Here is a 25,401-nt window from a genome sequence, read left to right on the forward strand (position 1 = left end):
CTCAGCAATCTCACTCGACAGTGTCACTTCATCTCTCCCGCTCACCGTCACCAGGAGGGGATCCACATCTGTTGAATGGGGGGCTATCAGCTGGATAATCTTTAAGCCCCTCCAACTTTGAGGTTTTTAGACTGTGGTTTCCTAACCGATAAAAAGTTAAAAAACAAAATAAAAAACCAGAAAGGAGAGTTTGACAGCTGATTTCCTGTAGGTACACAGGTTGCCAAACCGAGTTACAACTTGTTCATAAAATAAATGGCCACCAAAGCCCTAAATCATAGGGAAGCTGTCTCTCGCTAACCTTGGCTCTCTCCCCAGAGCAGTACATGAGCCCCTTGCTCCCAGACTGCAGTGCAAACCCACCAGGTGTGTGCTTGTCCCCTGCTAGGTCCTCAGGGAGCACAAGGCCACCATCATCCAGAAGCACGTGCGGAGCTGGATGGCTCGCAGGTGCTTCCAGCGGCTTCGGGCCGCGGCCATTGTCATCCAGTGCGGCTTCCGGAGGCTCAAGGCCAAGCAGGAGCTGAAGGCCCTCAAGATTGAGGCCCGCTCAGCAGAGCACCTGAAACGCCTCAACGTGGGCATGGAGAACAAGGTGGTCCAGCTGCAGCGGAAGATCGACGACCAGGTTGGTGTCTTGAGCTCCCACCCAGGGGGTGGGGCCGTGGGGAGACTCCACGGGCATGTTTGAGAGAGACCCATGGCTTCCCCAGGGAGCTCTCATTCGATCCCCACAAGACTTCGTGAGGCCATTTCACAGATAAGTAAATTGTGGATCGGGGGCATCCAGCACTTGGCCAGAATTAGAAAGTGCCAGAACCAGCACTCCAGCCCAGGTCTTCTGATCCCACAGCCATAACAAGGGTGATGCTGGTTTTCTTAACCCCAAATGTCACGAAAGTGTCGGTCCTTTCCTGTGTCATGGCTAAGATGGGTTTCCAGAGTTGAAAGCAGGCTCACTGGTACCTTGCTCGTGTAGGGTATTAATGGCATCAGGACCAGGCTCTTGCAATGCCCTGGAGGGTTTCAGGTGCCTCCTGAGAAAGGAAAGAAGAAGATGGAGGAAAGGAAGGGGGGAAAACATGCTGAAGGCATGTGGTATGGGGTGTGGAGGAAGAGAGTTGGAGTTGGGCCACCAGGCAGTGCTTTGGCAGTCACTGGTTTTATTGTACCTATTCTATGCTAGGCACTTTTTTAAGCTTCTCATGGTCCCAGTAGGGCAAGAAAATAAATGAGCCATTTTACACCTAAACCAGCTGCCCTAAACAGAAGCCCAAAAGTGGTTAAATGTGCCTGCCTTTCTGTTCTTGCAAAAGATGGCTTCTGGAGAAGAAATTGTCACCCTGGTTGTCTGTCTCTATGTGAGTTCTACAGGTGTCTTATTTGACTTGGCTCCCTAGTGGGGAAGCAAGACAGAAAGCTCAGTGCAGGGTGGAGGACACTCAATACATACCTGGCCCTGGTTGGCCCACCGTGATAGGTAAGGTCAGGGAGGAAGACATATCTACCCAGAGCATCAGGAGTGGATAGGAAAAGGTCTGGACTCTGGGATCAGCCGTTCGGAAAACACAGTCACAAGGAGGACCTAGGGTTGTATTATAATTATCATTGCCATTATTATTATTATTATTATTATTATTATTATTATTATTATTATTATGGCTATTGATGACTGGCCAGGAAAGACATTTGCATAGTCAAATTGTGCCAGTTAACCTTCTGAGCAAGGTATAGTCAGAGGGACGAGCAGATTTTGTTGGCACTGCTGCACCCTGCCAGGAGCCCCATGTACTGCCCAGCCGCCTCAGCCCTGGGTTCCAGCCATAGGGCCCTGCATTGGCATTGCTGATTTCTCAAGTTGACTTGAGAGGTTAAGAATAAATCTGGTATTTTATACTCCATGTGCTGGAACATCAAAGAGAAGCAGATTTAAAAGGCCTATTTTTAAAAGAGCTTTTTGCCTTCAGCTTCCTGCTTGGCAAACATCTGTGAGTAGTGGCAGGTGTTACCCTGTGTGCAGAGGGTAGGGAGAAGAGGCAGGAGGGGTGGGTTAGATCATGCTTTCTTGTGTCCCTCCCCATGTTGCCTGACTGTGTGCTAGGCACTGTTCTCATGTGTTAACTCATTAGATCCTTACCGCAACCCTATGAGATTTAACATTATTCCCATTTTAAACAGGCACAGAGAGGTTAAGTAGCCCTCAAGGCCACACAGCTAGTAAGTAGCATGGCTAGGATTGAAACTTGGCAGTTTGGTTCCAAAGAACGTTCTGCTGCCTCCAACCAAATTTTAGGATATCTGCATATTAGGGGATTCTTCAGACATGTGAGAATTCCTCAGAACAAGGAAGACCCTTAGCTTTGTTTGGGGTTCATGCTCATAGACAGCGTCGTCCTTGGACAGTGGGGTGTGTGACCCAGTGTCAAAGAACATGCTTGGTGCTGTGTTGTGAGAGGAGTCATCAGCATAATCTGTGGCACCAGGACTTGTTTTACTGCAGTCTCTTAGCAGGCAGGGCTAGGCTTTGTAAGTGAATGGGTTTCTGTTCTTTCTGTATGGCTGGAGACAACTCAGGCAGCTGCTCCCCTGACACACAAGGTTCTTAGCCAGGAGGAAAGGATACACGTGTGCCAGGAACAGCACAGGTGAAGGCATCCCAAAGTATTTGTCAGAGCAGCATGAGGTATAGTGGACAGAGTCCCAGCTGGATGGAGGTTTGAGTTCTGTCTCAGTTATACTTGCAACCAGAGCTGACAGTTTGGGGTTATGGCCGAATCTCTGATTAGGCCTTGAGTTCCTCAGAGACAATTGGCCTAAGATCTCTAACTTCTAGCTCAAAAATTCACTGATGCCATGAAGTGGCTAATAAAGTGGTTGCCAACTCCAGACTGCAATGAAGAATCACCAGGGGGAGATTTTTTTTAAAAAGTATCCCCACTGCCAAGAAGTCAGCAAAGGAGGAAACTAAAAGATAAAACCATGGTAAGGTTAGTGCCCAAAATTCATGTTTAAGGCTTTGTGCACCCAACTAAAGAGACAAGATGCAAAATTAGCATGAAGCTCCCAAGCAAACAGAAAGAAGGGAACAGGATCCCTTGAGAGCTGTTGAAAGAGTTTAGGAGGGTTTGGAGCTGTCCGTGGTGCTGAGACAGTTTTCCTGAGGGTTTTCAGAATCTGTGATGTAGTAAACCACATCCTTCACAATATCCTTCAGCAGTTAAGTTCAGTGACAGTTCCTGGGATGATTTCTTGCAGTGTTCCTGGTGTAGGCCTGTGGTGTGACATTTTTCAGCCAAAATGATGTAACCTATGAACCTGGCTCTCTATCAATCTGGCTTTATTCAAGCACAGCGTGTAGAGTGAGAAGGCCAGTTGAGCTAACAATATTTTTTACAATGAGGGTCAAGTTCCTTAGGCCTTTATGAGTATAAGGCTATATTTAAATATATTTTATTTCATATATGAAAATATGATGCAAATGTATGGATTTAGTCAGTGACCTTTATTTATTTATTTGTTTATTTTACAATATATTAAGATTCTTTTTTTTTCCTATTTTTAAAAAATTTTTATTGGAGTATAGTTGATTTACAATGTTGTGTTAGTTTCAGATATACAGTAAAGTGGATAAGTTATACATATACACATATCCACTCTTCTTTAGATTCTTTTCCCACATAGGTCATTACAGAGTATTGAGTAGAGTTCCCTGTGCTATACAGTAGTTCTTATTAGTTATCTATTTTATATACAGTAGTATGTATGTGTCAATCCCAATCTCCCAATTTATCCTTCCCCTCTTTCCCCCCTGGTAAACATAAGTTTGTTTTCTACATCTGTGACTCTGTTTCTAAGACAAATATCATATGATATCACTTATATGTGGAATCTAAAAAAAAAAAAAAGGTACAGATGAACTTATTTCCAAGTCAGTAACCTTTTACATCAGTTTGATTCAGTGTACTTAGTATGCACTCAGTAAATGTTAGTTAATATTTTATTTTTCATCCATGTACATTTGACAAGTCACAGCTTTATGTCCTTCTGTGCCTCAGTTTTCTCAGCTGTGAAATGGAGATATTAATCAGCCTTACTACGTAGGATTTTTGTGAGGAGAGAATGAGTTAATAGATGTGAATCATGTAGTACAGTGCCCTTGAGCAGTAGGTGCTGAGTAAGCATCCTCTCGGGATGTCTGAGGAGCTCGAGGAGAACAGGAGGTCCACATGGAAATCCCCAGCCCACTGCTGTCAGGAAAAGGCCCTCGCTGGAGGATGGAGCTGGCCAGGTCTCGGGTCACACTGACAAAGGCAGCTCCAGGGAGCCTGGCCTGCCATCACAGGGAGGGTTTCCGGGGTCTATGAGGGAGCAAGTGCCCCTCACCACTCCCTGTGCCAGGCTTGGCTGTGCGACCATGGGTTCCATGGCGTGAGGATGAGGCAGGAAACTGCTGGGCCCTTCTGGGGTCCTCCTTTCTAAAACCATGCCTCCGGAACAGGAAATGTGCAGCTGTTAGGAATCTCCGACCCACACGCCAGGCAGCCGGCAAAGAGTTCGGAGCATCTCTCCCAGGGGTTCCCTAGAGAACTGAATGATGAAGAGACTGCCCTTTATCAGGCACTAACTGGGTGCCGGGCCCCAGGGAAGCCCTTAATCTCCCTGAGCCTTGATAAAACCCTATGAGGAAGGAGTTACAATTATCCCTCTTTCACACATGAGGAAGCCAGGCACAGGGAGGTGGAATGACCTGACCACACGTTCGCAGCTGATCAAGATGGAGCTGCGGTCTGAGCACAGGTCTGTCTGGGTCCAGCCTCTTAACTCCCCAACTTCCCAGAGCCTCACCTCAGCGTGCGTGTCAATGAAAACAAAGAGCTGGCCTCCTAGACATGTTATCTTTGCATGAGGGTCCTGGGGTGTCATCACTGCCCATAGCAGATGTCACCATCACGTTGTGTGCCTCTCCACACCCCACACCTGCTCCATCTAGAGGCCTCCACAGCTCGGTCCTCCTTCCCACTTTCCCGGGGATCTGACCCAGGCTGCAGCACCTGGAGGAACCTCACTTCCCGCCCAGAGCAGAACAAAGTCAAGGTGGCTAGTCCAACACGTGTTCCCTCCCTGAACCCCACTCCCCTTGTGCAGAGACTCTTCAGCCTCCTGGGAGACCCAGACCTGGGTGGGCAGTGCAGATGGCACTGGGCTTTTTAAACAGATGCTACCTAATTGGATTTCTTATTTGTAATTACTTAGAGCAAGGCTGACTGCCAGACCAGACATAAGGGCATGTCAGGTAATCACTGGGAGGTTTCCACAGACTAGGGGAGGATCATTTTGTGCTGTATCAATGAGGGAAATTTACCGCTTGGACACCAACAGTGGGTCTCAGCCTTAAGGTCCCATGGCGTTCACGGTGGTGTACTGGGTCCAACAGCTGTTCTTTTGCTGCTCCTCGCTGCTTTCCATGAAGCTTCATTGCTGGTGTGAATTAGTCATTGGTTCCTGATGCCCCAGCTTGTTGGTAGTTTAGCCAATAGCTCTGTTCTGCTTGGAGCTCCTGCAGAGAATAGCAATGAAGAATTATCAATGACTGTTGCTTGCTTGCTTGGTTACTGGGAGAACCCTACTTCTTCCACTCCGCTTTCCCTACTGACCACTTTGAGCTGGTGTGCTCAACTGCAGCACCGCTTTCTGCCCACGTTTACACTGGCGCTTGACGCTGGCCCTGGGTCCTCAGGGCTTTCTCTGTGTGAGCTCATCCACAGTCTGCCTCCCAGTCCCCCTCCGTACCTCTGCCAGGCACCTGGGGGAATGCTTCTCACTTACCTGTTGCTTGAGTGGGTACATGATTGGGTACCTCGTCGGCAGGGACGGGTTCTGCCAGGGCATCAGTTTCTGGAGTCAGAGTCTTACAGGATAAGCTGACAGGTGGTGGGAGGGATCCCTAGGCCCCATGGAGGACCTCCTTGGAAGGGGGGATGCTGAAGAGGTCCTTTGTCTCAGAGCCAGCGATTAGGTTGCAGCTCTTTGTGCCAGTGAGTCCAAGGACAGGAGGGCCCAGCGTGAAAGAGCAGGGAATCCTGAAAAGCAAAGGCTGCAGTTCCAAGAAGCCAAAAACATTGTTCCTGCAACTTAAAAACCGGGCGTAAGATCTCTCCATCCGGACACAGAAGGCTAACCACTGTCAGCCAGCTTCCAGCTCTGTCACTGCTCCTAAACACTCCTTGAATGTCAGTATTGGTGTTTTTTCTTTTCCTATATTTCTCCTAGGTTCACGATAGAGTTTTGTTAGGGAGATGCCAAGAAAGCACTCAAGCATTCGGTGATTGTGAGGTTTAATTACACCTTGGAAGTCCCTTTTTTAATTGCCTTCATGTTTGTTCCTGTCCCACTAACCTTGCTCTCCACCTCTTTTTCCTCCCTCTCTGTTTGCTGGTGCTCTCACAGAACAAAGAGTTCAAGATGCTGTCGGTGCAGCTGTCAGCCATCACCTCCACACATGCCACGGAGGTAGAGAAGCTGAAGGAGGAGCTGGCCTGCTACCAGCAGAGCCAGGGTGGGGACAGCAGCCCGCAGCTGCAGGAGGAGGTCGAGAGCCTGCGGACAGAACTGCAGAGGGCCCACTCGGAGCGTAAGGTCCTGGAGGACGCCCACACCCGGGAGAAGGATGAGCTGAGAAAGGTATGTCGGGGCCAGAGGGGCAGCTGGGTGGTGGCTGGCTAACGGAGCACCCCCCTGAGTTGGTTTCTTCTTCCAGCTGTTACACTGCCATGGACTTTACTGGGGCTTGTGCCCAAGACTGACCATCCCTCTGCGTTTAGATGTAAAGTGCCACTGCTTTGGGGGAACCCACACAAGCACATGTCCATTCACCTGACAAGTGTTGATTGAGTTTCTGCCATTACCCGGATGTGATAGCATCCCCTGAAAGGTTACACAAATGTGCCTTTGGGCATGTTCCTTATAGTCTAGAATTAGCCAGAGTCTGCTCTGCAGTCCAAGTTCCTGTTGGCAGGAGAGATCGTACAGAGGTAGTGGCCTTTCTTCTTAACGTTGCCTGCAGGGATTAGGGGCAACCTCTAGGCATCCCTACCCATAATCATAGTGCTTTGGGGAATTTGCCTTAAGTTTAAGCGTTGATAGTTTCAGCCTGACTAATCTCCTCTGGTTGGTGTGCTCTGTAGGTTTACTTTCCACCCCATAAAATGGGATTGGACCCCACTCCCCCATCTCAAATGTCAGGATACAAAGATTCCCTTCTCCACTGCCAAGATAGCTGTTCAAACCAGGGAAGTCCCACGTGCCCCTGTGGAGCCTTCCACGGTCTCAGGACGCTGCTTCTCTCCCCCATCTTTATGGCAACCCACAGGCCACAGGGAAGATGGCACACTGCCCACTTATTTAGTTCCTGTCCATCACTGGAGAGTCACGATGGGTTGAGAATCTAAGAGGGAAGGACTCAGTGTTCCTAACGTTGAAATAATAATTTTCAGTGTTTAAAAATTGGGGCAAGCTGAATGCTGCCACAGAAAGCATCCTGAGGTAGACACAGGAGTTTCCAGATTCTCATCCCTGCATTGCCATTACCAAGTGCATGCAGGAAATCTCACTGGCCTTAGTTCCCTCATCTGTTTAAAAAAAAAAAGAAAAGAAGAAGAAAGGTTGGTTTAGATCATTTTTTAGGCCCCTTCTACTTGCAGCTAGTCAGCTCCATGAGATGGTATTTGATGGTTTCTAGAAGGAAAAAGAACCTCCCTCAGCCCTGCTCTGTACTGCCTCTCTCTTCCTGTGCCCAGTTACCTTCTCCTGGGCTGAGCCCTCAGGCACAACCGGGAAATAGGCGGGCTGCCATCCACCTGCGGACCCAGCTCCTGCTGGGCTTGCCTACGTCATTTCCTGTCCTGGGCAGAACTTCCCCACTGTCAGCCACTGCTTTCCCCAGATCCCAGGAGGGTTCCCAGAGTCAGAAGGGGGATCCACACGGGGATTAGGTGACGAGGAAATTGAGACATAGGACTTACCGGTGCAGGCAGCCTGGCACAAAAGAGGCCACCCTGCAGCATGTTGCCCAGATAAACCTGCCAGCTCACCCACCATGCCTGGAGTGGACTTCATTCTTCGGGGTTAAGCACGTGCTTAAGGAAACTCCCGTTACAATGTAGCTACAAGCCTGTAACCTATAAAGCATGGAATTCCAAACTTGTGGTTTATGGATCCTTGCTAACAGATAGACAGTAACCCTTGTATGTGAATAAAAGACAAGATGGTGACAGGCAGAGAGAAGAGGCCAAGATTAGAACTGGAAACTCTTGAGATTGGTGACCCTGGGAGAAAAAGAAAAGCAGGTTCCCTGCACATGGGTGCTGGTCACATGAGACGCTGGGAAGTCTGTTAACCCAGCAGATCACAAAACCCGGGTCTGCGGTCTCCGCCTCCACAGAGGGCACTTGACTCATGGACTCCCCAGGCTCCTTCTCTGCTTCCCCTGGGGCACTGTGATTTGGGGACTCAGAGTACTTTTAAAGTATCGACGTCTCCATCCAGGGAGCCTAAGGGTTTATAATATCCCGTGAGCCAAATAAGGAAGTGGGCTGCCTCCTCCTCTCCTTTGGAAAAATTGTTACTATTGAAGTCTGGACCTGGTTCTTAAATATCAATACAATGAGAGCTTGGTCCTGGCAAGAAAAAAGAAAAATTCAAGGACACTGCCAAAAAGGGAATAGCAGGCACAGAGGCAGAACGAGAAAAGCACCTTCCCTGACTCCAAATATAAGCAAGTCCCAAGCTGATAACTTAAGAAACTGGCGTAAGATGATTAAGTGCGATGTCCATCTTTTTCCAGGAGGAGAAAAAGTGGAAGCAAATTTTTCTCTTTCTCTAAGGTCTTCCAAACGTTTATTCTGGTGGCTGTGGGGTAAGGCAGGTAGGGGCTGGCTTTTTCCCCCTCTGGTTCTTCTCTGCCTAGTCAGGGTTTAATATTTATCAAAGGTACCATGTCCAGTCTTAACAAACGCTGAATAATCAGACAGTTGGTTTCTTCTCCGGCTCGTCCAGCAGCCTGCTCCTTGCTGAACAAGATTGATGAGACGGGTGAAGCAGGGAGGGAGCTGGCTGCTGGTAGATGTTTAATTAATGGATTTGATATTTCTGTCAGCAAATGTTGTATTGGAACTGGCATCCTGGTAAACTTGGGGCTCCCCGCTTCTGACAGCATTCTCATTGTCAGGCCACATGGCCATACTGCCTTGGACTGTGGGAGGCCAGGCCTCCCTGGGGGCAGAGCCTGGGCATGACCCACCCCCATCAGCTGCAGAAGTTAGCTGACAGTCGTTCTATTAAAGGTGTCCTTGTTGGGGCCTCTCCCCAGAGTGGTCTGCACCTCGGCCTGGAGCCTCCTTTCCTTTTAGCTGTGGGCTGGGTATTTTGTTCCTTCTTAAAGCTATCAGTGATCCCTGTACTGACGGACTTGTGCAGCTGTGCTGTTTCCTATCCCTGATGAAAGGGACATGAGTCCCAGGGCTGCCCTTGACACAGAGGCAATGGCTCATTATCCAGAATCTGCTCTGCTGGTGAGGCCAGCACGGCCTGGCTGGGAGCAGGGCTGTGGGTGGGTGAGAAGGAGCAGCCCACAGCTAGGTCCCTGGCTCTGAGCGAGGGTCCTTGACACTTGTGAGCCCCGCAGACCTTGAGTGTTCAGGCTGGTGCAGTTGGGGTTCTGTGTTGTATTGTGTCATCGGCCACCGAACCACCAGCGGATAGTTACCTTGGACAGTTCCAATGTAAAGGTTTTGTGTTTTTCCAAATAGAAGTAAAAAGATCTGCCTTTGCGGGTAGGGGGGTTCTCACAGTGGAATGTCTTGAGTCTTCCCCCCCAAAGATACAGAACAGGACTTCTCTGGCCCGTTAAGACTCAGAGTTGTGCTATCAGCAGGCTTCATGGTTCATAAGGAGGCTGATGGTTGTTAGAAAGAGGACCCCATGCCGTCTCATGGCAGGACATTATCTCACTGCAGAAATCATGGAAGCTCACAGCCCTTCGTTTATTCAGTAGTTATTTATTGAGTGTATTTGTTAGACACTGTTCTGCACACTGGTACAAAAGTAAGCAATTTTAAAAGTCCTTCTCATTCTTAGGGAGCGTAAATATTTGGGGGTTATTGGAGAATACACAGATGCGAATCAAACACAAATTATCCCCCGTGTGCAATAAAGAGAAATAAAACAGAGTACAGGGATAGAGGGGAACCTTTGGGGCCAGGGGAGGTGTGTTTCATTCAGACTCCCTCTGAGAAGATACCTGAGTGAGGTGAGGAGTGAGCCATGGGGACTTCTAGGGAACAGGTGACAAATGTAACAGCAGGTGCATCAGCCCTGAGGTGGGAGTAGGCTGGGTGGGTTCAGGGACCAACAAGGAGGCCATCGGGCTGAGGTGGACAGAGCAAGGAGAAGGGTAGGAAGGTGGTGAGGTCAGATCAGGAAGGATCTTCTGACCTTGAAGGCAGCATTGGCCGTGAACCCTCCAGAGAGCTGAGCAAGTCTGTCTGATGCCCTTGGTCCCTGCGGCACACACCAGGTCCCTCCCGCCCCGAACGCCTTCCTGTAACTCTGCTGTCGGAACCAGGCGTTTGAGGCCTGCTCCAGGCTGTCGACATCGCTGTCCTTCATATGTCAGCCTTCTGACCTGTCAGGATGCAGGGTGGCTTAGTGGTTACGAGCTGGACCCGGTCTGCTCAGGGCCACAGCCAGCTGTGGTTTTCTACTAGAAGACTTGCATTGGGCTCTTTTTACAGTGCAAAAACCCAACTTGAAAAAATAAGTCAAAACAAAACCAAAAGCCCAGACCTACATTTGTATCCCCAAACATTATCACTAGTAAAGGCAGTTACTTAGCTGAGGCATTTGTTTCATTTAACTTACCAGGGACTAAACTAGCCTGATTTACACCAGTGTTGGTTCTCATGATCTGTCCCCAGTCACCTTTTAGAAGTAAGAAACACTCCCAAAAATAGTGCCTTGCAAGAGTTAAAAGACCCCTCCACCAAAGAAAAAAATGGAGCTGCTGAATGATGTTTAGTGAGTCCCCACAGCTGGTGAGGGTGTTATTTATCACGCTGAGAGGACACACCTGCCTTGTTCTGTGTTGTTAGCGTCTCCCCCTGCAGCCTGCGTCCCTGACAACAAAAGGAAGGCCATTTGGCTGCAGAAGTTTGTCACCCACCACGTCGGCCAACAAACTCTCCGTAGGCTAGCTGGTTGGGGAGACTGGGGATGGCCAGCACCTGGGGAAGTGTGATTGGGGGAGCACTCTCTGCCCCCCTGGGATGTGGAGCTGAGATGGGGCCCATCCCTCCTGCTGTGCGCCTCCCTCCAGAACTGCTCAGGCAGGAAGAAAAGCAAAGCTCCCCAATGCCACTTTGTTGAATGGCTTAGAATAACAAAGCTGAGTTCATCAGAGGCCTGTCTTTTGGAATCAAAGCCTTGGAGGGAGACGGAGGAAAGAAATGAGGCGCCCGCACAACAGAAGATTTTAGTGGGTACACGCTCATAACCATGGCTGCCCCGCCAGCTGGAGTCTTGGCTGAGATTTTAGATCACAGGTGGTTGCAATGAAGCTTCATGATCTTCGCCTGCCTTCAGAGGAATGGAGGTTTCAGGTCCAGCCTCGTGGTGGTGGCATGCGCCCTCTACTGGGCAGATGACGCGCTCCGCTTCAGAGGGACACTGCCTGCCTGTAGGATGCTCAGAGGCCAGTGATGAGCACTGTGAGTGATCCTGGAAGCCGTCTCAGGTGCCCACCTGCTCTGTGAGCTGCCCGTGTACACAGAAGGTGGTTTAGGGAATTGAAGTCCTAGCTCCATGGAGGGTCTGGTTACTTCACAGCCTGATCTGAACAGCCAGCCCCCTGGGTCCACTGGTTCAGAGGTTGCAGTCTTGCTTCTCCGAGGGGGACTGGAGTCCTGCCCTCCTGACTGTGGAGCTTCACTCTGGCTGCACCCTGGGTGGGCTTTTTTTTGTAGAGGTTCACACCACGCGGTTTCTTCTGTTGGTTGTTTTCAGTTTGACTTTACTTGTACACCTAGAAAAGGGAAAGCTATTTTGAGTATTTGCCAAGCTAATTTAAAGGCATACGTGAGGTCACTGGGTGGTGAACTGCATCCAATAACAGCAAATTAGATGACTTTAAAGAGTGCTTTTTTCCTGTGGTGTACGTGCCTCCTGAGCCGAATTGAATTATTTGATTAAACCAGCTCGTGTCTTCTAGATGTTTTAGTCAACTATAAACACATTTAAAAAACAAAAAACAAGAAAAGACCCTTTAAAGGAGTCCTGATTTTTGCATGAGGAAAGCTTAGGCTCCTTAACTGGATCTGCAGGGCAATTCATTCGTTCAACAAGCGTTAGGTGCCCGCGTCGGGCCAGGTACTGATGATGTGACAGCCTGGAACGTGGCCCCTGGGTCCTGCTGAGGCCTCTGGTCTAGGCTGAGCAGGTGGGTGAGGAAGCCGAGAGTCTGCCAGGGGGCAGGGCCGTAGCGCCAAGGCTGAGAAACCCTGCTTTACGGAAACCTGCTATGGCCCTTACCTGTTTTCTCACTGTTACCCACCTCTTCCTCACCCCTGCTAGGCTGGGCCCTCTCTGTGGGCAGCTACCTTGAGTCTTGTTCATTTTGCATCCCGTAGCCCCTGGCAAGGCTCCTGGTACAGAGAAGCGCATCAGGAAGTGTCTGATGGATGAGTGACAACCTTGCCCTGTGTCACCCCCGGGGCCAGAACTAGGCTCAGCAAGTGGGAGCCTTTGATGATAAAACAGCATCCATCTCGATGCTTTTTCTTTTATACTTTGCCCTCACCACCAAGTCAGGTTTACTCTCTGTAGACACGAAACATCAGTTGTGTTCATTATAATAAAAAATAAATTGTCGACGAAGATAACAGTTTGGTATAATTAGTTACATGAGGGTATACATATTTACCAGCCTTATCTCATTTGATATCCTGTGGGGAGGCAGAACATGGTCCTTTGCCTGATTCTCCATAGAGAGAGTTCCTGACCATGAAGGGGGTAATAATCTACTTGGTGGGAAGGGGTCTGCTGAATATAAAGACGTAAGGCCAGTGGTTCTCGACCTAGAGTAGTGTCAGCATTGCACTCACTAGTCAGAGCCTCATTCCTGTAACTCTCAGCAGTACATCCGCAGGTGAGCTGACGAGGGAAGCTGAGTCCATCTGAACTGAGGTTGAAAAGGAGCTGCAGTGTCCCGTTGCCAGGATGGGACAGTGTCCTGGAAGGTAGTTTTGAGCCACATTTTGAAGGAGATTGAAACCTCCTTGAAGTTTGAAGGAGTTGGGTCGTGTTAATGGAGGGTTAACAAATGGCTTGGAGCTTTTTGCAAGCCTCTGCCAGTACCGTGTGTCTGCTTTGCTCTGTAAGGATTCTTAGAGAGCACGCCGCCTGCGGACTATCAGCAGCTCCCCAGAGGGGCCAAGGCACATAAGTGGGAGTCACTGCCTTCTGAATTCCTAAGGGGAGAACAGAAGACCTCACTCCTGGACTCCAGCCTTGTTGAAGTTCTCTCCTGACCCTTTCTACGTGATGCTGGGGGTTGGGGGGTGCAGTTCTCTTAACTCACCTCTTGGTGCCTTAAGCTTATCTTTAAAGCCAGGAGGAAGGGAAGATGGCATTGAAACATAATCAGTTGGAATTCAAACCTCTCCAAGGCTTCTGCCCTTTAGCCAGCATCCCTGGGGCCTCCTTTCCTGCTTTTCCTGCCACGGGGTCTAGCAGCATTTCAAGGGAGTGTAGGTGGGTCCTCTGGGATCTGTGTGATCCTCTCTCCCCCTGGATTCCATGCCACAATCTCCTAGGTAGCAATTCTGGTAGGTCGCCATCTAGTCTCAGCTACTGTGCACAGGCTAGTTATCACGTGTTCTGTTATTGTACTGAGGATGGCATTTTGAGGCTCTTTCTACACAGGTTGGGAAGAAGCCTCTCCCCAGTAGGTCATAAAATGTACCCAAGATAGCCAACACCGATTTCTTCAACCAAAGGGAGCAAGGTTGTTTCTGCTTATCACTCAGACCAAAACCTGGGAGCCTGTCTTACCCTCATTTTTTTGTCTTTTGCCACACCTAGCCCAGGGTACTGTGCTTAGTAAAATAGCAGCTTCATTGAACATAATTCATGCACTCTAGTTGAAAGTCAATAGCAAGGCTCCTTCCCTTCCCCAGCGTCTGAGCTGTGTGAGTCCAGTGAGACAGACATGGGCAGGGGCGGGTGAAGACCAGGGATAATTCTTCATTGTGAGCTTTAGGCTTTCCTGAGACTCAAATATGAGAGCTCAAAATGTACCAAGACATGGAACTAAATACAAGAAGGCCAGTTATCAGTGTAAGATCCTGAACACAGCATATGAGCTTGGCGTAGACTTTTCATGAGGTTTTTGTGGGCGTTGCAAAACCATAAACAGTGGTAAACTCATCTGCCTTGTTCTAATGGGATTTTTCTTTCAGTGTACAATTTTAATCCCCACATGAAAGCAGCTTTGGCCGATTCAATTTTCTTTAGTAAAAAGAGCATTTAAACATAACCAGCTGAAGATCAAACCTCACAAAAGGAGCCTTTCCTCTGCCCGGCTTCGCAGGCAAATATTTTTCCCCCTGCTGTCTCTTTCAGCGAGTTGCAGAACTGGAGCAAGAAAATGCGCTCTTGAAAGATGAGAAGGACCAGCTTAACAACCAAATCCTGTGCCAATCTAAAGGTAGGTACCAGAGTGCAGGACTTTTCATTTTGGATTTGAAGTTCTTTTCCACACTAATTTTCCCCAAAGATTTCTACCAAGCGTGTAGTTAGCCAGGATGCTGCAGTGGGGAAAGGGTTTCAACAGGAGAGAGATGAAAAAGAAGGGTGATCTTTAACATCCCGCTGCCGACATTTGGTTTCAGGAGTTTTAATCACCTGAGTGCACAGACTCACCCAGCATGGTCTTTAACTGTTTTAAATTTCCCTTTAAAAATTGCTTCTTTCCACTGATATGAATCATAAGTTTTGGTGGGAGAAAAGCCCACCCATGTTACCTTTTTGCCTTCCCTCCTTCCCCGCACCTAACCTGAGGCCTTATCTCCTCGCATCTCCTTTAATCTCTCTGCACAAGAACCTGAAAGATCAGGAATAAGGAAGAAACTCTGGAACAGAACCTGGGTTCTTCCAGCATTGCTGCCAGCAGTTGCTATGACAGTTGTTGTAAGAGAGAGTCTGGCATGTTAGCCGAGCGAGTTGTCGTGTGTGCAGCCGGCTTCTCTCCCCAGCCCCTAGGGGCAGAGCGGGCCTTCCCCGCTCCGAAGACTGCAGCCGAGCCTTGGGAGCAAACCTCTCTGGGCTCTGCAGAGGGTGAGGTCGCTGAATAAACTCACCAAGTATCTGTGTTGTGAGCTTGTTGTGGGCAGCCTTTTAACAAGAGTTTAGTCAGAAGGCACGAATGGTCACGCTCGAGGGGAAGCCATGCCAAGCAAAAGTGCAGCTCCGTGCACTTGCTTTCCAGATGAATCTGCCCAGAACTCCGTCCAGGAAAACCTCCTGATGAAGAAGGAGCTGGAGGAGGAACGCTCCCGGTACCAGAACCTCGTGAAGGAATATTCCCGGCTGGAGCAGAGATACGACAACCTTCGGGACGAGATGACCATCATAAAGGCAAGGAGGGCAGTTCTCCCACCCACCGGCTTTGCAGCCCTTGACCTCGCGCCGCTGCCCCTGCAGTGCCATCTGGCACAGCGATGCTCGGTGATCGGTGTGGCATGAACAGTGTCGCCTCCCCGTGTCAGTTCTCACCCCTCCCGCGGGTGGTTCTCACACAAGCAAGTAGCTGGGCAGTGAGTCCTTCCCAAGGGCAGCTCCTTTCCCACCTTTGGGGTCTTACGAAGATCTCGGTTAGGACTTGAAGGAAAATTCCACCCACGTAAATGTGTACTCTGTCTTGTTTCCTATTCTGGGAGAATCCCTGTGGTTAAACAGGAATGGTGTGGGGAGCACGAGCTGCGGGCAGACCTGCAAGGGCCTGACGGTTTCTCCTAATCCTCGATGCCACGCAGATAACAGGGGAACGTTTTCATGTTTCAAGATTTGTCATTCTCTTTTACCCCATGTAACTATTCCCTCCAGAAAGGCGTATTCAAACGAGACTGAATAAGTTAATTGCATAGGAACCAGGAAGAGAAGCTGAGTAGGAACATATATAGAAATCTAAAATTTTCCTACCAAGATCAGTTTTTACTCTCAGCGCCCAATCAGATGCAAGGGGGGAAAAGAGTAACTTTTAAGTGAACAGTATAAATGATCAGCTCTATTTCTAATATGCTTACTATTTTCAGAAACAATTGGTGGAGTGCAGGTTGAAGCAGGGGCCTTGAGGGGCCGGTGTGCAGTGTTCCCTTCAAGAGGGAGACGGTGACAGGACTGTCCGTGTACTTCAGGCTGTTCGGGGGTTAAGGGCCTTTTCCCCAGGACTTTTCAGAGAAATTGGCCCAATGTTAGGGATTTGCATTTCATTTAGAGGGAACACAGACCCGCTGTAGAGCTGTGTTCTCTTCCAAGTGTCATTTTGTTGCTTAGCTGGACGGATGTAAGAACTGTAGGTGAAATTTCTCGTGGGAACAGCTCTGTTTAGCCATCATTCCAAGAAACAGTGGTACCGATTTTTGTTGACAAAGGAGGCAAAAGTCCAATTCTAGAGTCTACTGTTATTTGAAAAATAATAGTTCTCGTTACCATTAGTTCATTATGTGTTTTCACATGTTTCTCCCTAAACAGCAAACCCCAGGCCACAGGCGGAACCCATCAAACCAGAGTAGCTTAGAATCTGACTCTAATTACCCCTCCATCTCGACATCTGAGGTCGGAGACGCAGAAGATGCCCTCCAACAGGTGGAGGTGAGTAAGACAGGCTCTTGGCTGTTGTCTGTGCTCCAGAGGGAGGGTCTGTGACCTGTGTGGAGCTTCCCCCACCAGCGCTGTTCTGTTTCTGGGACCACAGTTCCCCGGGCTCATTCCTGACGGCAGGGTCACTCGGACTGCGGCGGACTTTATAGACGGTTCTCTGGAGTTAATATTTACTGTGCAAGGCAATACATTATTGTTCCCGCTCTCCATAAAGGAAGATCCCTGATTCCTTTTGCAAAACTGAGGACCTGTTGCAGAGAGGTGAAATAGCTGGAACAGCTGAGTCATTAAAAGAGATATAATTTATCATCCCTATTTAGTATCACAGCACATATAGTAATATCAACAAGAAAATTTCCCTTCCTGACTTAGAAGCTGGCTAAAACTCAGAGGACAGCAACAAATATTTGAAACAACAGATATTTGCTGAACGAAATGTATCTTTGTCGGTAATAGCCTCTAGTCACACAGTGGTCTTTATAGTCTGTGTGTAATTTTATCAGAGGTACATAGACACACAGTTTTTCCTCTGGCATTTGAAAAGCAGAAAATCACAAGCACGTAAAACCGTATGAAGCACATGAAGATAGATGTGGAAGAGGGACGGTTATAAAAACAAATGTGCTTTGATCACATCCTTGTGCCAGGCACTGCTGGTGGGTACTGGAGAAACAGCAGTGATCAACCCAGAGAAGGTCCCTGCCCTCGTGGAGCTTGTCTGATGGAGAGTTAGACACTAATCAGTTGATGGAAGAAGCTTATAATACAATTGCGAGTACCGTTAAGTGCTGTAAAGGGAAGTGAAGGATGGTGAGAGATGGCGAATGATGGAATAAAGGGTGGAAGGATAGAAAAGGAGGTCCTCCAGGTAAAGGTCTGTCTGCTGTACAGTTTGGTGTGGTTTGCTGCCTGCTGTATGTACTTAGTAAGCATTTAATAAATGCTGGCTTAAGGCCCTTGGTTTTGCTTTGCAGTCTCCTAAGTCTGGGTCCCAGAGGCTTCGGTCAGCCTGAACTCCAGATGCACCACCCAGGTGTTTGTATAGGTGACGGTTTACGTGCAGACATAAGCACTTCCATCAGTGGATTTATGTTCTTCCGGGAAGCTGAGGCTGGTTCTTGGGATTGGCCAGAGCAGCAAGCCCAGTGCTGGCTAAGCACGAAGCATTTATTAAGTGCTGGCTGAACCAAATTATGTTGTCCCTTATGTACAAACATGTACTTTTAAGATCCATGTGGATATGCTTGTGCCGATACACGTTTGTCCATGCACACCCACACGTGACAGACCTGGAGGACAAACCCAGGCGTGAATCTGAAGGAAGAAATCTACTGGGAAATTGATGCTGCAGGAACTGTTGGATAAATGGGTTCCCTGGCAGGACAAGCATTGATTTTGATTCAAGGTGCAGTCAAGTGGTGTTCGACAGCACATTTAACGGTGATTCGTAAGCACATTGATCCTTCATCAGGAAGCATTATATCCTGAGTTTTACAACTTCTCTGTGTGAGACCATTTTCCAGAAATGAGCTCTTTTTTAACTTCCAAATAAAAAGGCTGTCTTTATCCATTTGTTCCTAGAGTATATGATTGGTCATCTTAGGTGGCTCACACAGGAGGAATATAAGTGGCTGAGACTCAGATGTTATGTAGACAGAAAATGAGCCTGGAGCACCAACTTTAATATGAGAATGATAGTTGGTTGGCATTGGCTTTGTCTCAGAGGTGTGGATGGATGTTTGGGAGGGAGAGGGAGGACAGACGGCCGACGGAGACAGCTGACACTGAGGGTGCCGTGTGTTCCCTAAGGCATCTGTGCTATTAAAACCTCTTCTTCCTGCTCCCTGTCTTCCTTGGAAGGAAATTGGCCTGGAGAAGGCGGCCATGGACTTGACAGTCTTCCTGAAGCTGCAGAAGAGGGTGCGAGAGCTTGAGCAGGAGAGGAAGAAACTGCAGGTGCAACTGGAGAAGAAAGAACAGCAGGACAGCAAGAAAATCCCGGTGCGTGAAGGAGCTGCGAGCCCGCAGGGCCGCACCCTGAGGGTGCTGGCGTCAGAATGACCCAGCTCACTCCTGCCAGGGCTCACGGGGTCAGGTGTGACCACGAGAGGTCATGCTGGGGCTGGGTTTCAGGGAAGAGCTTCATCTTGTCTTGATGGCGTATTGAATCTTCTCTGCAAGTGCCCACATCACGCCAGTCGGACAGGAGTCAGCTTCCCCAGTACCTTCAGGGCAAAGAATTTCCAGTGGTGAAGCCAGCAGGGAGCCTGTGTCATTGTCACCCACTTGCAAAGAGAACCAGGGTGTAATTAGAGTATAAACACAGTTGACCTTCGAACAACTCGGGCTAGGGGCGCCCAACCCTCTGCACAGTTGAAAACTCACCTGTGACTTATAGTCGGCCCTGGTTCTGCATCTGAGGATTCAACCAATCACAGATTGTGTAGTGCTGTAGTATTTACTGTTGAAAAAAAGGCACGAATAAGTGGACCTGTGCAGTTCAAACCCATGTGATCCAAGGGTCGACTATATAGGCGAAAGTCAAATCGTAGAGAAAATCAATGCCTGTTTGTACCTGGAATCTGGTGTGGACTTGAGTTTAGTCCCACTGGGTCAGGGGCAGACCAAGTTTGCAGTCACCCAGGACTGCAGCCTCTCCTCAATCTAAATTATCATCAGTATCTTGGGTCTTGAAAAGATATTTTTTGAAACCTTAGTGTCCCCAGATGTATGACTCCATCCCAAGGACCCATCGGGCACCTGTGCTGTGCTCAGCTCTGTGCTGGTGCTGGACTCATAGTAGGTGTTCAAAGTGTTTATTAAATGAGGGAGATACAAACAGAAGAGAAATCCCCCCATTGACTAGATTATAAATTTGAGGAATGTGTAATCTAGGTCAGGAGGACCAGATATAACACAGGTGAAGAATAAAAAATAACATTGGTAGCGCTCAAATAAATGCCAGGTTGAGTACAAACAGGTTGGTGCTGTAGGAATAGAGAGCAAGTGGTCCTCCACTTGCTATGAGGACCGCTTCTAATGGGATATGAGGCCGTTTCGGACATGGCTCACATCATTAGCTGACCTCACTGTGGGTTTGTGAAAGGCCTTGGGTCTGTTCTCAGGCTTGAGTTGCCCCTTGCGGGGTTCGACCCCCTCCCTGCATCCTCAGCCCTACCCCCACCCCACCCCTACACACTTTCTCCTTTTGTAACACCCAACTTCCCTTTCCAATCAAATGTGATACAGATGTTGATCGGTATTACTGGTAAATTCTTGGGGTTTTTCCTGAGCAGTAAGTGGGGAGGTAAATCTTGCTGATGGATTTAAATCTTTCAGGTGGATTAGATTCAGAATGGAGGGTGAAAGGATTAGGTTTAAAAATGACTCATTCAATTAGAGGAGAATCTGCCCTGACAGGCGAGCACAAATCAAATAGATGAAAAGCTGCACAGACGTCAGACAATGCCTGACGTGAAAGTTCCTGGCCGCCCAGCTGTCCCTGAAGGCTCACTCTCCAGGCTCCCCACTGCAGACATGCCAAATAATTTTGGAATCTTGGCTTTAGGACTTCTGCTTGTCTCGAAACCGGATAAAAAGGGGTATATCTTTCATTAAAAAATAATCACTGAGCAAAAGTTAGAACTGCAGGCTTGGCTCACAGCCCTGTAACGTGCATTGAGGATCTCTGTTTAAGAAGAATGACCTTGTTTCTGCCAGAGTTTGGTAAGAAAGGCAGAAGTGGGACAGAGGAGAGTATGGAATCCCTCTGCAGAAACCCTGAAACTGAGCTTTCAGAGATCATGTTCTTGGATCTGCCCTGGGTCCCAAGAGAAATTCTGAGCCACCTAGGTCTCTGGTCTGGAGCGATATGGCCCAGGTCTTGGCTATAGAGAGAGGCCAGGCTCTGGATGAGGAATGACAGGGAGGTCTGTAGGGAGCCTGTCAGTGTGGGAGTCACCTAGCCTGTCATGAGGTGGGGCCTCTGGGACAGTCTATCCATGTGTTTGACTTCCCAGCCATCTGGCTCCCTTTCCCCAGGCCTGGCAAAGTCACCATGGCTATCAGGGGGTTCCAGCAGGCTGTCCACTTAGAAACATAACAGCTGGTCCACCCTAATACAGCTCCTCAGATTTGGATAGACGATCTCCATTTTCCAAGAACCTAATGCACTCAACAGTAATCCATGGTCGTGCGGCAAGCCCATGCTACGTAGAACACAGGTGCAGGCCTCTCCCCAGTCCAGCAGGTTATGAGCTGACCCTGAGCAGTCACATCCCCTACCACTGGGGATGGTGGGAGACGAAGCAGAGACTGGTAGCCTGGAGCGTTGCTTTCCCAGGTTGCAGGCTGGAAACAGTGCAGCCAGTGTCACAGTCCTTGACCTGGATCCAGCCCCAGTCTCCAAGTCCTGGGACCCACCTAATCCATCCACAGCTGGACTTCAGGTTACTAGCACTGTGGATATCTAATTAAGCACTGTCAGATTTTAGCCCCAAAAACCCATCTTATTCAGGGACTATCACTCACTACTTGAAATCACCCCTAGCAGTTAACCATTTGTGAAGGTGTTTCTACCCCTTCCCATTGGACAAGTCAAGTCCAATAGCTGCCAAACAATGATAGGAGTCATTGGCTCGGCTGAGTCCTAATGGGCTAGTGTTCCCGTTGTTGCTCTCCACACCCACCAGCTGTGGAGCTGTGAAGCCAGACAGCATTCATGGTGCTCCGTAGTGGGCCAGCTGTCACACTGCCTATTGTAGAGCGACGTAGAGGAAGCAGCTTCTCCACAAGGTGCTTAGAGTGACTTAGTTGGCAAAACAACATACATGTGCACACACACACGTCCCCCTCCGCCAAAAAAAAACGAAGAGGGGCTCTTACACCTCATAATAAGTACATCATTATTATATGTTAACCTTCCTAATAAGCACACAAGTCTAACGGTGCTGGTTTCCTAGGACTACTGAAACAAAGTACCACGAACTAGATGGCTTAAAACAACACAACTTTATTCTCTCATGGTTCTGGAGACCAGGAGCCAACAATTAAGGTGTCAACAGGGCCATGCTCTCCTAAAGGCTTTTGGGGAGGATCTGCTCCATGCCTCTCTTTGAGTGTGTGGGCTACTGGCGGCCCTTGGCATTCCTCAACTTGCAGCTGCGTGACTCCCAGCTCTGCCTCCATCTTCAGTTCACGGGGTGGGGGGGGGGTGGTCTTCCCTGTGTGCGTGTCTTCTCCCCTTCTTATAAGGACACCAGTCACGGCAGACTAGGGACCATCCTAATGCCCTCATCTTGACCTGATTATATCTGCAAAGGCCCTATTTCCAAACTGGGTGACATTCACAGGTACCAGGGGTTAGGACTTCAGTGTATCTTTTTGGGGACATGGTTCAACCCATAACACAGTGTTATTTGTGTTCAACCTGTAGGTGCTTGTGAAGATCGTGTGAATAAAGTTATATAGGGGATGTGGGCAGGCAGGAGGGAGCTCCGTGGTGGCCTGAGGTAGTGAGCTGCATCTTGGCAGGAAGGAGGCGGACATACAGAGGGTGGGAGTGCCGGGCACAAGCAAGGGCAAAACAAGCACGTCCTGACCGTGGTGGGAAATCGTCCTGTGGAACAGCTGCCTTGCAGCCCATGCTCACCTCTCTGCCTCTTCTTCCATGCAGGCGGAACAGCCAAGTAGTGACTTAGATTTGGACCAGGATGCAGATCTAGCCTACAATAGTCTGAAGGTAAGATTCTTGGAAGACAAGCTTCCTTAACTCACCCTACGGAGGACGGATGGTGGTGCTGGGTGACAGCAAGTCCAGTCCTGAGCTTCCGTCTACGAATAAGTGGAGCCGTAAGCCCACAGTTTCCCCTTCCTGCACTTGAGTTTCTTCATCTTTGAAATGAAGGAAAATTTGTGTTTACTCCAAACACCCCTGACACAGAATGTATGAGTTTTCCACATCAAGCAATTCTCCAGTTCTCTGTGGACACCAACTAGGAGTCCTACAATTAAGTTCAATTGTGGCACAAACTTCCAAGGGTTAACACAGACCCTGCTGGTTAGGGGCTCAGCCCCCCAAGACTGCCCCCTCTTCAGATGCCAATCACATCGGTGGGTCCCCAGGACTCTGCTACGATCATGGGTTCCCGTGCCCCCTTCCTCACATTTGATAATTTGTTAGAACGGTTCACAGAACTCAGGAAAGCATTTTACTTACACTTACTGGTTTACTGTGAAGGGTACAATTCAGGAAAGGCCAGATGGAAGGGGTGTGACGCATGTGGGAGGGGACTCGGAGTGTCCAGCCCTCTCCAGGCACCTCCACGTGTTCATCAACGGAAGCTCCCTAACCCTGTCACTGAGAGGTTTTGTGGAGGTTCCGTTACACAGGCATGATGGTGGGTTAAATCATTGGCCATTGGCGTTTAACTCCATCTCCTGCCCTCCTCCTCCCCTTTCCTAAGGTCAATGGGTGGGCTGAAGGCTGCAGGGCTCTAACCCCAGGCTTGGGTCCTCTGGAAGCCCCCATCCTCCAAGAGTTACCTCAGCATAAACTCCAGCGTGGTTGAAAGGGGCTTATGATGAATAACAGAAGACACTTCCCTCACCTCATCACTCAGGAAATTCCAAGGGTTTAGGAGCTCTGTGCCAGGAACCAGGGACTAAGACCAAATATAATAGAAGATGTTCCTCTCACCTCTAACACTAAGAGGTTACAAGAGTTTAAGAAGCTTTTCCAGGAACCAGAGCCAGAGACCAAATATATATTTATTATCATGGCACATGTATCTTACCTACCTGATACAGTTTCAGTTAAAGTAAAATGTGCTAGTGGAATGGACTCACTTTGAAAAACAATCCAGACCAGCATGGAGATATGTAAGGCTGAGGGCTCTCCCAGCGTGTCCAGCAGGAGGTGGCCGGGTGGAGGGTGGAAGGCCTCGGGTCTGAGGACAAGCGGGCCTGCATTTACTGCAGCGATGCGGCGGGCGGGGGGGCGTGGGGATGTACAGAAAAGGGGCATTAGATGGAGCATTCCCACTCCCCTGTCCTCTTTCCCAGAGACTTGGGAGTTGGGAATTTCTCCAGTGTGCCAGGGCCACTCAGCCTGGTCCCACTTACAGGACTGCAGATGACTCTGGCAACAGCCATATTGCTCAGGAGAACAGCCCTGAGTCATTCCCACAGCTTTTTGAACAACTAGGGCCACACTAGTGGTATAAGAAGAGGGTGCTAGGTAGGTTTTTCTCTTTTGAATTATTGATTAGACTTACTTTCTCATGTGATATTTAAAAGATTTAACACCTTCCCAGGGGCAGGGGAGTCTCTTGCTGTGATAAATGCCTGTAACAGGGCTTTCTGTACGCCATCCTTCAGCTGCCTTTCCTGAGGGAGGCTTAGCCCCAGAGGAAGAAAAGGAACACGGGATCTTGTTATAGGCTATTGGGGCATCAATCTCACCCCTCATTTTAAAGATGATAAAATGGTCTATCCCAGTGGTTCTCTTAAGAGGGGTCCTGGGACCAGCGGCATCACCGGGATCATGCTAGAAACGCAGATTCTTGGGCTTCAGCCTAGACCTGCTGAATCAGCAGCTCTGGGGCGGGTCCGGCAATCTGGGTTTTAACACACCCTCTGGGGATTCTGATGCCCACTCAACTCTGGTCGGAGCCAGAGGAGACTTCAGCCACCATCTGGTCCCAGTCCCTTGAACCACCCGTGAGAAAGCAGAGGTTCCAGGGGTACAAAGTTGTACCAGAGTGAGGACCAGAGTGAGGACCCAGGGCTCCTGCCTCCCAGCGCAGTGCTCCTTCCCCAGGCAGTGCTGGCTTGTCCTGGGAGTGCACACTGCTAGCAGAAGGAAGAGCACCCAGGCTCTGCGTGGAGTCTCAACTCCTGAACTTAATAACTAGACTCACCAGTAATCACCACACCCCAGGGCCCTTCTCATTTCTGCAGGATCACTTGTCTCCATGCCTGGTCCCAAATCTCCCAGAAATGACCACGTGTGTGGTGCAATAGTGGGAAGGACCCTGGACCAGCCTCTAAACTCACTGTGAGCCTTCTCTGCTCCATCCTCAGCTTCCTCGTTCGTTCAGTAAAGGGGTTATACCCAATGATCTCCTAGCTTTGTGATCCTGTGGCTCTGTGATGAATGTGTAACCAGTGCCCAGTTATCCATGTTCTTGGTTTTCTGTGGGAAATTTTGAATCCCATATATTCCAGGGCCCTATCAGCAATTTATGTGTAATTATCAGACTTTAAATTATCTGACTTCATCTCAAACACAAAGGTAAATATTTTACCTAGAAAATTTTAAATACATTCCAAAACTGAGTTTCAATAGTATTTTTGACCCTGTATACAGGCAGTGTTTTCTCTGCTAGCACTGGCAATTGGCGGCTTTCCATATGACCAAAACAATGTTCTTGGTCTGTTCTCCAAAACACTAGTGCATGTGATGCTCCT

General features: G+C 48.9%; 1 protein-coding gene across 2 annotated transcripts in view; it reads left to right on the top strand.

Annotated features, from left to right (window-relative positions):
• MYO5B (myosin VB) overlaps positions 1–25,401 on the top strand; it is a 372,781-nt gene that overhangs the window by 317,458 nt on the left and 29,922 nt on the right. For both annotated transcript variants that reach the window (XM_061168927.1, XM_061168926.1), the window contains exons 21-27: positions 389–628; positions 6,448–6,681; positions 14,674–14,758; positions 15,539–15,687; positions 16,804–16,923; positions 18,793–18,933; positions 22,607–22,672. In XM_061168927.1, the coding sequence (XP_061024910.1) occupies positions 389–628; positions 6,448–6,681; positions 14,674–14,758; positions 15,539–15,687; positions 16,804–16,923; positions 18,793–18,933; positions 22,607–22,672 (1,035 nt within the window). The remainder of the gene's footprint in view (positions 1–388; positions 629–6,447; positions 6,682–14,673; positions 14,759–15,538; positions 15,688–16,803; positions 16,924–18,792; positions 18,934–22,606; positions 22,673–25,401) is intronic.

Source organism: Eubalaena glacialis, chromosome 15 (genome assembly GCF_028564815.1).
Source record: "Eubalaena glacialis isolate mEubGla1 chromosome 15, mEubGla1.1.hap2.+ XY, whole genome shotgun sequence".
Taxonomy (NCBI): domain Eukaryota; kingdom Metazoa; phylum Chordata; class Mammalia; order Artiodactyla; family Balaenidae; genus Eubalaena; species Eubalaena glacialis.